At 44.0% G+C, this 14046-nt stretch overlaps 1 protein-coding gene across 10 annotated transcripts in view; it reads left to right on the plus strand.

Moving 5' to 3' along the window:
• The window catches only part of AOPEP (aminopeptidase O (putative)), a 313993-nt gene that overhangs the window by 178631 nt on the left and 121316 nt on the right, over positions 1-14046 (plus strand). For all 10 annotated transcript variants that reach the window (XR_009460997.1, XM_019478015.2, XM_019478016.1 and 7 more), the window contains one exon: positions 9319-9362. Coding sequence is in view for 9 of the 10 variants with exons in the window: in XM_019478015.2 (XP_019333560.1) it covers positions 9319-9362 (44 nt within the window). In the remaining variant the exon portion in view is untranslated. The remainder of the gene's footprint in view (positions 1-9318; positions 9363-14046) is intronic.

A 14046-nucleotide genomic window follows, 5' to 3' on the forward strand; every position in this document is an offset into this window, starting at 1 on the left:
GTGCTAAAAGATCAGTCACCATGCCAGACCAATTATGAGTAGGTTAGAGTGAAGCATCTAAAGCAGGGGTGGGAAAAATATGGCCCAAGGGCCAGATGCAGCCTGCCAGGCCATTCTATCCAGCCCGCGGGGCCCCTAAAAAATTTAGAAAATTAATATTAATCTTCCCTGGGCTGTCTGTCATGCAGCCCTCAATGGCTTGCTGAAACTCAGTAAGCGGCCCTCTGCCCAAAATAATTGCCCACCCCTCATCTAAAGGGTCACTCTAGTGGTCTGAGAGCAGCCTCCCAAATTTATAAAGACATCTAAGGCATGACAGGCAAGAGTAAGGGAGGTGGCCAGTGCAGGGGGCAGAGTGCCTAATAGGTCTCAGTGGGCTGTTAGAGGGCACAAAGCACCATGGGGAACTTGAGGCCTGTTACAGTTTGTAACAAATAAGGGTATTTCATCTGCATACAAACAGATTTTTGTTTGTTTTGATATCATATTTTGGTCCCTTGAATACTTTTTCTGTTTGACACTGTAAGTGGTTCTGAATCTAAATTAATTAATTTCCTCATTAGCTTTCTGTGACTGCCGGGTCTTGAGTAATCGGTCATGTGCTACCATGGCTCGTGCACGGGGTGGGGTGTACGCCCTGCAGCCTCCCGAAAAGTGCCGTGCTGATGTTCCCTCCTTGGGAAGCTTTCCCCTATCTCGCCTGCCACAACTTGAATGTTTCTCAGTGGAGGGAGTGGCTATCCTGAGGCTCTTCCATGGCACGGAGGTCCCGGTGGTCACTAGCGAGGCTCCACCACCCTTACACCCTGTCCTCACGCCACCTCGATGAGTTGTTCTGAGCTTGTGACCCTGTACCTTTTCCTCTGCTACTGCCAAGCCTCACGATTTAACGCTTCTGCAGGATACCGACTTCTGAGGCCAATTGGCTTATTCCGTCCCGCATTATGTTTGTCGGTCTTACTCATGGGGTCCTTCCTATCCTGGGAGTAGCTTCCCCTCTGAACATAGCTTGATGGGCCGTCTTATGAATTTTGCACCATCTCTCCCACTCCTCATCCCTTCTCCTACTCCTCAACCCCTTCACTTGGGGAAACTCAAAGAAACATACCGAAAAAAAAGAACATAAAGCAACTCCCTTCCCAGGCCTCTTGCCTTAGAGACCCTGGGCACCGAGCTCCCTACAGCTTGGCTATGAGTTAACCCTGCTTGGGTCCTCTCTTCTCCTCCTTCCCTTGACTTTATAAGCCCTGGGCTATCTTGCTCCTTTGCTCTCTGGAGCGTTCCTATCTGGAGGCTTCCCTGTTCCCTGGTGAGTGGCCGGTTCGCCCTCAGGATTGACCCATGAGTGCTGTGCAGTCCCTCTGTCTGCTTCGGCTGGTGCTCTCTGTCCAGGTAGAGCTCCCCCTCCTCCCTCCGGCCCTCACTACTCCCACCTGTGGTGAGGATTCCCGTGCATACTCCACTGTCTCCCCTGCTGTTAGAACTCTTGCCGGCTGGCAGAGCCACTTCCCCCTCACCTCCAGCACTGGCGGCCTGATTCCGACCGTTGTTGCCGTGGCGGGCATCAGGAGCCTCCTTTGTTTCCCCGTTCACTGCTCTTCCCAGTGATATCACTGGAAGGGGGGCCTGACATTCCCACGCTCCCTGGGTCCTTCCTCTCCTCCCCTTCTCCTCATCTGTCCGGCTCTTTTATTCCCTTCGTTTGGGGATTCCTCGTGACATCACTGGCTGGCCTCAGATGAATAAAGGTGCAGCTAATGAGCCACATGCACTTCTCCCTTTGTTTCTGTTGCGTTGCGGCTCCTGTGGAAGGTAAGTAGTTTTGTTTTACCCTCCCTTGTTTTTCTCTCCTGGGACACTTTCCTATGGTGGTCATTTTCAATGGCATCTGACTGCTTCATGGACATTGATTTGTCTCACAACACTCCTTTGTCATGTGTAGGTGGTATTATCTGTGTTAAACTAGTAGGGTACTGAGGCACAACGAGTTTTAAATCATATTTGAGACAAATTTGGTTAAATTTGATACCAAGGACCTGATTTTTCAGAGTACCTAACATTGTATATAGTATTTAATGTGCTCAAAACATGGTTCCCATCAATTCAGTTGCAGCCATGTTAAGGCCTTATGCAAGTCATACCTCACTGGGTCAGGTTGGGCACGTGGCTTGAGTTGAAACACATGATTAATGACTATACATAAAAGATTTGAATTAAGTAACTTGACTAACATCATACAGGAACCTTTGGGCAGAGACAGGGATAGAATTAAATTCTCTGGGGCAGTTTTCAGTTGAGACCTTCCTTTTCTGTCTGTACTCCCCTGCCTTATTCATTACACATCTACAGATCTACCAGGTTCTGCAAACAAAATGAAGTGCAGGTCCACTTTCATTACAACAACCACTTTTATTACCAGGCCTGGATTTATATCCAGATCACAATATTCTAAGTACTGCATGAGGCAGTGGTCCTGTGGCAAAAACAGCATGTGGCCTTGTGGTTAAAGGCTGTATTGTAAATGCACAAGCAATGTGGCTGAAAGAAGTTTGCCTCAGCAAACTCAACTCTTCAGTGCTTGACTTTCAACTTTCCCTAATGTTCCTTAATTAGGTTTTTTTGTGTGTGTTTAATTTCTTAGAATTTAAAAAAGCAAACTGAGAAACTAGCAAGGGATATAAAAGGCAATAAAAAGTGAGGAAAAGGAAGACCAAAGAAATTGTAGGCCCCTTATGGAATGCAGAAGGCAATCTAGTTACAGATTATGCAGAGAAGTCTGAAGTATTTTATGCCTTTTTTTACTTCAGTCTTCACAAATAGGGTCAATTACCAGATGATGAGCATGGTTGGCAGCAAAGATAGGGAAGGAGTCAAACAGCCTAGAGTAATGGCAGAACAGGTTCGAAGTTATTTAAAGAAGCTAGATGCTTTCAAGTCAGCAGGACTGGATGAGATGCACCCAGCGGTACTGAAAGAATTGGCTGAGGGAATTTCAGAGCCATTAACTATCCTGTTTGAGTACTCCTGAAGGTTGGGTAAGATCCAGGATGACTGGAAAAGGGAATGTATAGTGCCCATATTTAAGAAAGGGATGAAGAAGATTCAGGGAATTACTGACCAGTCAGCCTGACCTCGATTCCTGGAAAGATCTTGGGACAGGCCCTCAAGGAATCCATTGTGAAGCACCTAGAAGAGAACAAGATGATCAGGGGCAGCCAGCATGGATTCATTAAGAGCAAGCCATGCTTGACAAACCTGATTTCCTTCTATGATAAAATGACAGTCTCTGTGGATGGGGGGCGAGCAGTGGACACTATATACCTTGACTTTAGCAAGGCTTTTGACACCTTCTTTCACAACTTTCTCATTAACAAGCTAAGGAAATACAGACTAAATGAAAACACTGTAATGTGATTTCATAATTAATTGATTATTACATAACTAGCGTAAAAGCCTGTCAAAAATAACAGGCAAAAATAGGCTACTTGTTATAGGGTACCACGTTTCTGTTATCCATTGTGTCATCTCCAACTTGAGCTGTTCTGCCTGGTCTTCTTCTAGATCAGGAGTGTCCAACCTTTTTGAATGTGGGGCTGGATCATGAACTTTTTATCACCCAGTGGGCCAGCGAGCCATATTCAAACACCTCACAGGAAGCAATATCACATCACCCTCCCCAAAATGAAAGTACAGTGTTTACTTTCGTTTCCCATCGCAGCACCTCGGGCCTCAGAAAACAGCTTGGAGGGCTGCACGGCGGCCCGTGGGCCGCATGTTGGACAAGCCTGTTCTAGATAATGGGTAGCCATCAACATTTCCAAATGTCTTCTCTCTGAAATCCTTCGGCTATTTCTTCAAACATTGATGATTTTCCGTGAATGGTGCATTTGGACTCAGTCCTGTACGTGGTCCATGGATCATACATCTCATCACAATAATCTTTGCTCAACAGGCAATGCACTGTTTTCATAGATTCATAGATGTTAGGGTCGGAAGGGACCTCAATAGATCATCGAGTCCGACCCCCTGCATAAGCAGGAAAGAGTGCTGGGTCTAGATGACCCCAGCTAGATACTCATCTAACCTCCTCTTGAAAACCCCCAGGGTAGGGGAGAGCACCACCTCCCTTGGGAGCCCGTTCCAGACCTTGGCCACTCGAACTCTGAAGAAGTTCTTCCTAATGTCCAATCTAAATCTGCTCTCTGCTAGCTTGTGGCCATTGTTTCTTGTAACCCCTGGGGGTGCCTTGGTGAATAAATACTCACCAATTCCCTTCTGTGCCCCTGTGATGAACTTATAGGCAGCCACAAGGTCGCCTCTCAACCTTCTCTTGCGGAGGCTGAAAAGGTCCAGTTTCTCTAGTCTCTCCTCGTAGGTCTTGGTCTGCAGGCCCTTAACCATACGAGTGGCCCTTCTCTGGACCCTCTCCAGGTTATCCGCATCCTTCTTGAAGTGTGGCGCCCAGAATTGCACGCAGTACTCCAACTGTGGTCTGACCAGCGCCCGATAGAGGGGAAGTATCACCTCCTTGGACCTATTCGTCATGCATCTGCTGATGCACGATAAAGTGCCATTGGCTTTTTTGATGGCTTCGTCACACTGCCGGCTCATGTTCATCTTGGAGTCCACTAGGACTCCAAGATCCCTTTCCACCTCTGTGCCACCCAGCAGGTCATTCCCTAGGCTGTAGGTGTGCTGGACATTTTTCCTCCCTAGGTGCAGCACTTTGCATTTCTCCTTGTTGAACTGCATCCTGTTGTTTTCTGCCCACTTGTCCAACCTATCCAGGTCTGCCTGCAGCTGTTCCCTGCCCTCCGGCGTGTCCACTTCTCCCCATAGTTTTGTGTCATCTGCAAACTTGGACAGAGTACATTTGACTCCCTCGTCCAAGTCACTGATGAAGACATTAAAGAGTATCGGTCCAAGGACCGAGCCCTGCGGGACCCCACTGCCCACACCCTTCCAGGTCGAGACCGACCCATCCACCACGACTCTCTGGGTGCGACCCTCTAGCCAATTCGCCACCCACCGGACTGTGTAGTCATCCACGTCACAGCCTTTTAACTTGCTCACCAGTATGGGGTGGGATACCGTATCGAAGGCCTTCCTGAAGTCTAAGTATACGACATCCACCCCTCCCCCTGTGTCCAGGCGTTTCGTAACCTGGTCATAGAAAGAGACTAGATTGGTCAGGCACGATCTGCCCGCCACAAACCCGTGCTGGTTTCCCCTCAACATAATTTGTCCTGCCAGGCTCTCACAAATGTGAGCCTTGATAATTTTTTCAAAGACTTTGCGAAGGATGGAGGTGAGACTGACTGGTCTATAGTTGCCCGGGTCCTCCTTCCTCCCCTTTTTGAAAATGGGGACCACGTTGGCCCTTTTCCAGTCCTCCAGGACCTGGCCCGTGCGCCACGAGTGTTCGAATATTCCCGTCAGTGGCTCTGCAATGATGTCGGCCAGTGCCTTCAGCACCCTCGGATGGAGCTCATCCGGGCCTGCCGACTTAAAGGCATCCAGTTCTTCCAAGTGACTCTGCACCATCTCAGGGTCTATGCATGGAAGTCTGGCGCCTTGCTGTTGTCTCTCTACAACCCCAGTGAGAGACTTGTCGTGTCCCTCACTTAGGAACGCTGAGGCAAAGAACTCGTTGAGGAGTTCAGCCTCGTCCCCCCTGTCCGTCACCAATTGTTTCTGCCCATTTAGCAGGGGTCCTATTCCTCCCTGGGTCTTCCTTTTACTCCCTATATATGTTGTACAATTGAATGTTTGTTTTAAAGTTCTGGTAATGCTCATTGTTCCAGTTCATCATCAAATCCCATGAATACTTTGGAAATGATTGTCTTGGAGGTAGAATCACTTTTCACTTATGACAACAGCTCTGGATTAGCCTTCTGATGGTTTTTCAGCTTCGAAGTTTAAAGAGTTATAAAATTGGCACATCATGTTCATCAATCCACAACTATGTTCCTCAATCTCATCTTCAGTGAATCTATTGTTGTCTGCTCTTTCAGCCTGTCTTCTATTGCCTCTGTGAACTCTTTGCCCTTCTATTGCATCTCTTCTACGACATCCTCTTTGCTCATCTGTTTTATTTTGTCTTACTCTTGCCATTCTTTCTGAATTCAATTGCTGTCTATTCTCTGCTTCACCTTGGTATGGGTGTTGTGGGCTAAAGTAAAAATAACAGTGTTAAGGGGCAATTTTTGCTTGGATATCAAGAATACATCATAACTAATTGAAATCAATCACTAAAAGTCCAGAGAATTGAGCGTGACAGGCAGAATTGCAAAGGCACAAACAAAGCTTACTTTAGCCCACAACACCCATACCAAGGTGAAGCAGAGAACAGACAGCAATTGAATGCAGAAAGAATGGCAAGAGTAAGACAAAATGAAACAAATGAGCAAAGAGGATGTCATAGAAGAGATGCAATGGAAAGGCAAAGGGTTTGCAGAGACGGTGTGTGAAGCAGAGACTACACAACAATTGAATGGAGAAAGAATGGCAAGAGTAAGACACAATGAAACAGATGAGCAAAGAGGATGTTGTAGAAGAGATGCAATAAAAGGGCAAAGAGTTCACAGAGGCAATAGAAGACAGGCTGAAAGAGTAGACAACAATAGATTCACTGAAGATGAGATTGAGGAACATGTGGATAGATGAACATGATGTGCAATTTTATAACTTTTTAAACTTCCAAGCTGAAAAACCATCAGATGGCTAATTCCAGAGCTGTTGTCCTAAGTGTAAAGTGATTCTGCCTCCAAGACAATCATTTCCAAAGTATTCGTGGGATTTGATATAGAGGATTCGTTGGATATTCATTGTCAGTGAATGTTCATCAATGGCTCAATGTCTAAGACTTCTTCTCATGTTTCTACACCACATTTGACCATTTTGTTACACATGCTTGTGCTTGTTTATTCTACTTTGCAAGATCTTTCATTGTACACGTGCCTTTGAGCAGCAAGCATTACAGCAGGTGTTGCATAGTCTTAGGCTCTGTGCCACAGTCACAGGTGGTTGAACCAATGGTGTAGCCCTACTTCTTCATTACTTCCTTGGAATGTCTGACTCTGGTATGTAGGCGGTTGAGATATTGCCACATTTCCCATCATCAGTCCCTGGTGGTAAGGACTTGGCTGCTGAAATGTAAATTTTTTCACTGTCAGTTATTTTTTTTAGCCTCTTGTTCCACATCTACAGTCATGTGTTCTTGGGTGTGGCATTGAGAGGTTGGGTGCTGGTGAGGAAGCTCCTGCGTGACTTCAAACATATGTGTGCTGTGGGATGCTCATATAGCAGATGTCTCACATCTTCAGTTTGTCCTGCTTGTTCTATCTACAATTTTGAATGTTTAGATGGGAATCAAGTGGGATTCCCCAAAGGTATTGTTCACCGTTTTCATTAATGATTTGGACATTGGGATTGAGCATATGGTTAGCAAATTTGCAGACAACACCAAGTTTGGTGAAGCTGCAGATACTGTCCTACTGGAGAGCAGGGCTAGGATCCAGAATGACCCGGATAGCTGGAAAATTAGTTTGCAATTAACCAGATAAAATTCAAGAAGGACAAATGCAAAGTATGTACTTGGGATGAAATAACTGAGTGAACAAATACAGAGTGGGGAATGCCTGGTTAGATTGCAAGACTTCAGAGAAGGACCTGGGGATTACAGTAGCTGGATAAGCCATATATGAGCCAGCAGTGTACTCTTGTGAAAAAGGCCAATAGTATATTAGATTGTATAAACAGCAGTGTCACTTGCAAGTCAAGGAAAGTCATTCTTTTGCTCTCTTTAGCAGTGGTGAGGACTCACCTGGAGTACCATGTCCAGTTTTAGGCCCCACACTTCAAAAAGCATATGGGGAGATTGGAAAGCCCAGTGGAGAGTAACAAAAATGATTAGAAGCCTTGGAAGAATGACCTATGAGGAAAGGCTGACAGATCTCAGGTTATTTGGTCTGGAGAAGAGAAGACTGAGGAGGATTTGATAGCAGTCTTCAAATATCTGAAGGGGAATTGTAAAGAAGATGGAGATACACTTTTGTCTGTGGCCCTAGGTGACAGGACTGGAGTAATGGCCTCAAGTTGCAGCAGAAGAAATTTAGGTTGAAGATTAGGAGGAACTCTCTTTCTGTGAAGGTGGTCAAGTATTGGAACAGGCTCACTAGACAAGTTTTGAACATTTAATTCCTGGAAATTTTCAAGCGCAGACTTGGCTGGGATGGTTTAGACAGGGATAACCCTGCCTTGAGCAGTGGGCCTTGTGAGGTCCCTTCCATGATCCTATTATCTTATGTAATCCCTCTTCTTTTGATATTGAACAATATAATAATCACACATCAAAATAGTTGTTGAATATCTTGAGACAGCCACCATTCCTTTGAATTAATTTTGCTCCCTTTAACACAACACTGGGCTGGCCTGAAGAGCGAGAGTTCACATTCAGGAATCTGAAAGCTCCCCTGCATTGCAGTGCAGGACATCACTAGACTTCTGTCCCTCTTTTAAAGAATATAGATAGACTTTATTTCCTGCTAAAAAGAAGCTCAGTATAAAAAATGGCAAGTTCAAATTAATAGTACTTCTTCTCATAAGAGTGTTATGGTGATTCAAGTAGTAAGTGTGTTGTATTGAAGTGAGTGATGTAAAAATGAGATTGTTTTAAGTGGGTGCCAAAAAACCTTTAGTATGTAAGAGGTAGTTATACAAAGAGTAAACACTGTACTATAGTACCCCTTATAATTAGGGTTGCCTGACATTTTCCTTCGTAAGACTATACATTCGGTTGCTTATAATTTTGCCAGACTTTAGCCACATGGGCTGAAATTTTCCATTCCAGGTGCTGGTCTGAGGCAATTTGAGACAAAGAATGAGAGAGGGAGAGAGAGAGTACGCGCATGCAAAAGAACGGAAGAAAGAAGATGCTCAGCCCACATCAAACAATTTTCACAACCATTTCTTTGAGAAGTTCTAGAAACTGCTAGGTGTGGGAGCAATATCTTGAAATTTGTCAGGGAGTGGCATTTGTATCAGTGACATACTTTTAAAGAAAATAGCATGTGATTATATAATTAAAGACTATTTTAGAATGCGTGTTCACAGAAGGGCTGAAAAAGGGGCATTTCTTAACTTTTGCATGCTGAGCTTTGCAATCTTAATAATATAGTTTTCTAAGTAGGAAAAAATATAGAATTTTGTTAAAATATACAGCAGTGTTTTCAGGACTGTTTTTCTGTTGTTTGTGCTGTAGACCCAGAGCTGTCTATTGATAGGCATATTAATTGGGGCACTTTGTTTCTTTGCCAGGATTTCCTTTACATGCTGCTGGAGGACATCCCCGAACAAAAAGGGTAAGTGAGAATTAGAGTTGAAAATATATGGACTAAAGAGTAGAAGTCAGATGTATAGATCAGATATACTAGCCAGAAATGTTAGCAAAAGTTCTCATTTAATATAGTTGAGGTTCAAGATTTATATTTTTATGTTGACTTGTATTAGTATGTGCATGTATGTGTGTGCATTTATATATTAGACTTGCACGTGCACATGTTTTATATTTATCAAACATTCATATGTTTTAAGTGAGATCTCAAGTACAGAAAATTAACAGGAAAAGCAAGTACAGGCAAATTTCAATAGCATTGTTAATACTGAGAATATTTCACACTTAAATAGCACAAATAGCACCTTTCATCAGAGTATCTTAAATCACTATCTAAACATTACAACATTTAACCTCATAGCACTCTCTTGAGTAGGAAAGTATTTAATTTGGTTTTACAGAAAGGAAAAAAACTCAGGTGAAGAGAGGTTAAGGGCAAGAGATTCAAAAGACAATGAAAATTTGGTGGCTCGTTGTCACGTGTGCAAGAAAGTCTGTAGCAGAGCATTGAATTGACCTCTGAGCTTTTGTTTCTCTGTTTTGGGTTTCAGCAAAAATACTGCCCTTTCCTAAAACAACATAACTTCCAATTTCCCAGAAAGTACACTACTGTCGGGTCAGCTTTTTTCTGTCTTTACTCAAGTCAAAGTGAATCTTGTTCCAGAAATAATCCTCCTTGCCCTTAGTGGAACTTCTGGAGATTAAGTGTATTAACAGACATCTTTCTTGAGGCAGTTCTGATTGATTCATGTCAAAAGAGGGATGAAAGACGAGCTGCTCAGCCCTTGACGCATGTTGCCTCTCTGGCAATTAACTTGAATGACCTGGGAACACAGCATTGACTCAGAAAAAAAGGGTTATCACATTGTATTTTGCATATTTCACACGTAAAGTTAGCTGGTAACAAAACGTTTTCTCCTGGGAGAAATGCCATGTCTGTTTTTACAGTGAAGTATTGCTCAGTGAGTGCAAGGAAATCAGAATTGGGGTGAAGTAATTAACAGCAAATCAGATGCTAAAACAAGCAATAGGTTGATCTTTATGAGAAGAACCCTGAAAATGTTACTTAGTGTCTTAGGCAGCTTAATTGAAATCAAGAAAATACAAAATGAAAAAATATGGCTGTCTATAGTTGGTAAAAGCTATATGTGACCTAGCTAGCTCTCTGAGATGTGTGTACAAGTCATTGCTTATTGCTTTCAATGCAAATTGCATATACATATCTCTGAAGACCAGTGTCTATTCATACATGTAATCAGTTATTTTTTTTCCATTTTACAACAACTGTTTGGCTCATTGTTCAATCAGAGGGCCTAGAAGACAGCTTTTATTTCTTATGCTCTTGGATATTTAGTAGCTTCTAAAAACATTTATGAAGCCTCAAGCCTTGAGTCCAGTATCAAAACTTTAAAGTCTCAAAGGAATTCTAAACCAACAGCTGATTTTAGCCAAAATTATAGTTCGTGACAATACGGTGACAATTTGACATGAGTGTCTTTCCATTTGCAAATATTTTATCACTGCTGAGAATACTATTTAAATATATTAATACAGTTTATCTGTACTTCCAAAAGGAAGTACTAAAGTATGCCACAGTAACAATGCCATCATAGGGCAATGTGTAGACATGCCCACAGTGTTCTAGATTGAGCTGGAACACAGGTCAGTCCAGGCCAGACCTAGCACATGGGGTCAGACCCAGTGTGCCAGGTCTGAGGTCATATTCCATGCTGGGTCCATTTGAGAAAATGATTGATCAATCAGAAGCCAGGGCTGCAGGCTGCTCTGTCTGCTGCCTTCTTTCCAGCTGTGGACATGTAGGACACAAGGGGAGGCAGGCAGCAGTAGTCACAGCTTAGCTCTAGGCACCAGCCCTGTGAACCTTTTACTTCTGCTGGAGTGGGCTGGGTTCAGATATGGACCGACCTTACGCATCAGCCTGATCCAGCACGTCAGTCCCAGACCATGTGCTGGGTCAGTTCCATTTCACGTCAGGTCTGGAGCCACATGCTAGGTTGGCTGCATTCTGAGAGCTGGACTCGGTGCAAAACCCCAGACTTAGTATGTGGCCCTGGAGCCAGTGCACCAGATCAGACTGGCATGTGGGGTTAGTTTGTGGCCAGACCCAGCCTATCCCTGCTCCACCAAAAGCAGGCTGTGTGCTATATTCGTGAGCATATTATATGTAAGAAGATATGGTATTTTAATTTTTCCTACGGGATAGTTACTGTGAAGGTTTGTGTCTGGGCCTATGGTAGGGCACTAAGAGTGACCTGGGGGTCAGCAAGGTGGGAGTACTGAATACCCAAATGACAGGTTGGAGTTAGAACTAAAAGACCAGAGAGCACAGGGACCCGGAGAGCTGAAAGGGGAGATCTGAGATGTTTAGTCTGTTAAGTGAAATCCAAAACCAGGGGCCAGAGATTCAGTACTGAATTCCAAGGGAGATCCAAGATCAGGGTCAGAAAAAGCCAAAGCCGAGTCAGGAGCCAGGAGAACCAGAGAGCAGTGAGCATGAGGCTTGCCAGAAGAGAGAGAGGCTGTGTGAAGGCATGCCTTCAGTCTGAGGCTGCAGGTGTGCTCAGAGACAACCCTAGTAGGGTGTGGGGTCCAGTGCAAATCAGCCTGTGTGGGGCCTGGATGCAAAGAAGCCAGCAGCAGCAGGGGGCAATCAACTGGATGCAAAGCCAGTGCCAGCTGTGTAGAGTCACCAGCACTAGATGAGCCCTGCAGGAAGGGCTGCGGTTTCTCTGTCCAGCTCCGAATTGGGACAACCGCGGGGCCTGGGGTGGTTGCCCCAATTCGTGTGTGTGTCCCCACCCCCCCCAAGGGATGGCCCTGGGTGTGCTTATAAGGAGTGAGTGGTGCCTTCAGCAGCCAATCCAGTTGCAGAGAACTGGGGTAGTCACATTAGTCAGAGATGAGGGCAGGTGTAGAAACTCAGGTGCCTGGCCTAGGCAGGCATGCCTGATTTCAGAGGATGGGCAGATATCAAATTACCGAAATTTAATTTAAAAAATGTTTAACAATCCATCAAGAAAATGAATTTTTTTCAAATACTTTTTTACTTTGCTGACACAAATTAATTTTAGGTTGATCCAAAATAATTCTTCCTCCCCCACTCGGTTTTTGGATTTGTCTTAGTTTAGTTAGCATACTTGAGGATCAACTATTTTCACAGTTCTGCTGAGGAGGAACAGGAGGAAAGAAACCTATTCTGTGTCAGAATATTTTCTTAAACCGGGATTGCTGAAATTAATTGGGTAAAAGGGGAATGAAGGGCATGTTCTCTGCTGACCGAAAAAAGCTATTTGTATCTTTATCTTGACAGTTGTTAGACTTGGGGATAGATGAATATATGATTTCTACTGAAGTTGTGTGTGTGATAAAACTAGAGCAGGGATAAATGGTTTTAAGTGTGGATACTGTATTTTCTCACATATGGTATGCACCTTCCCCCCCAAAAAAGCAGTTGGAAATTGGAATGTGCATTAAATGCAAGAAGTGTAGTAAGAGCATTTTTTGCTGTATGCTGGGCAGAAGTGAAAGTAGAGTCTGCAGCATTTCACACAAGGAGAACAATGACCAGGCTTGGCTCCCTAACTGCTTGCTACTCAGTTACTTGCTACCAGGAAAGATCTTTTTTTCTTTATTCTTCCTTTCAAAACAAGGTGCATATCTTCTGGGATGCATTGAGTGAGAGAATATACAGTATTTATAGACATTAACTTTTCAAATATGATACAAGTACCTCATGCTTTCTACAGTCCACAAAAGATGATGGTAATGGAAGTTCCAATTTTTGCTGTTCCTTGGTAATCTTGGACTAGCAAGATACAAAGCACCCTCATCCATAGGTAACATGTAGGGAGGGGCACGGGGTGGGGCACGTATCCCACCTGAGAGCTGGTGCCCCCCCTGACAGTGAGCACTCCAGCTGGTAGTGGGGCATGGAGAGCACTTGCTGGGGCAACTGGCTGCTGGGGGACTCCCCCCACTCCTGGTCACCAGCTGGTCATGCCCTGCTGATGCTCCCCCCAGACTCGCGAGGCACCAGTCACTCATGCCCTTATCTCTCAGGAATGTTGGGTGATTTCTTAGCACCTTTTAAAATGTGTCCTTTGGTGTTATATTAAATGTGCTCCCATTCTGTATCCTAGGGATAAGTATCAGTTATTTAAACTTTATTGCTAACATTGTGAAGAACTAGTTTTCATCCAAACGATTTGTCTGGTAGCACTGAGTTCAGTCTGCATTCTTTATTTCCTTCCCCCAACACTTCCAAACCATCAGCAATAATAGTTGTGGTAATAATGTTATATGTTTTTCTAGACCAAAAAGAGTCAGGAAAAACAGCAAGGCTTGTTAAACTAGTTTATTTTAATTAGATTAATATATTTAGGTTGGTCAATAAACCTTTCTTTTTCCATTTTCCCTAAGCTTAGATTCACTACAGAGTTTTATTCGAACAAGGAAACCAGTTTTGGATATAGATGTGTGCCAGGAAATTTTAACTTTTAAGTAAGACCACTGCAAAGGATGTATGGCTCCATTTGCTCTTGCATTGCCCTCTGGAATGTAAGGGCAGGATTTCAGATTTATGATCATTTACTTTATAACCAGACATACGGTACACCTGAATTTATACACTG

The sequence above is a fragment of the Alligator mississippiensis genome, chromosome 3 (assembly GCF_030867095.1).
Source record: "Alligator mississippiensis isolate rAllMis1 chromosome 3, rAllMis1, whole genome shotgun sequence".
In the NCBI taxonomy this organism is placed as follows: Eukaryota; Metazoa; Chordata; order Crocodylia; family Alligatoridae; genus Alligator; species Alligator mississippiensis.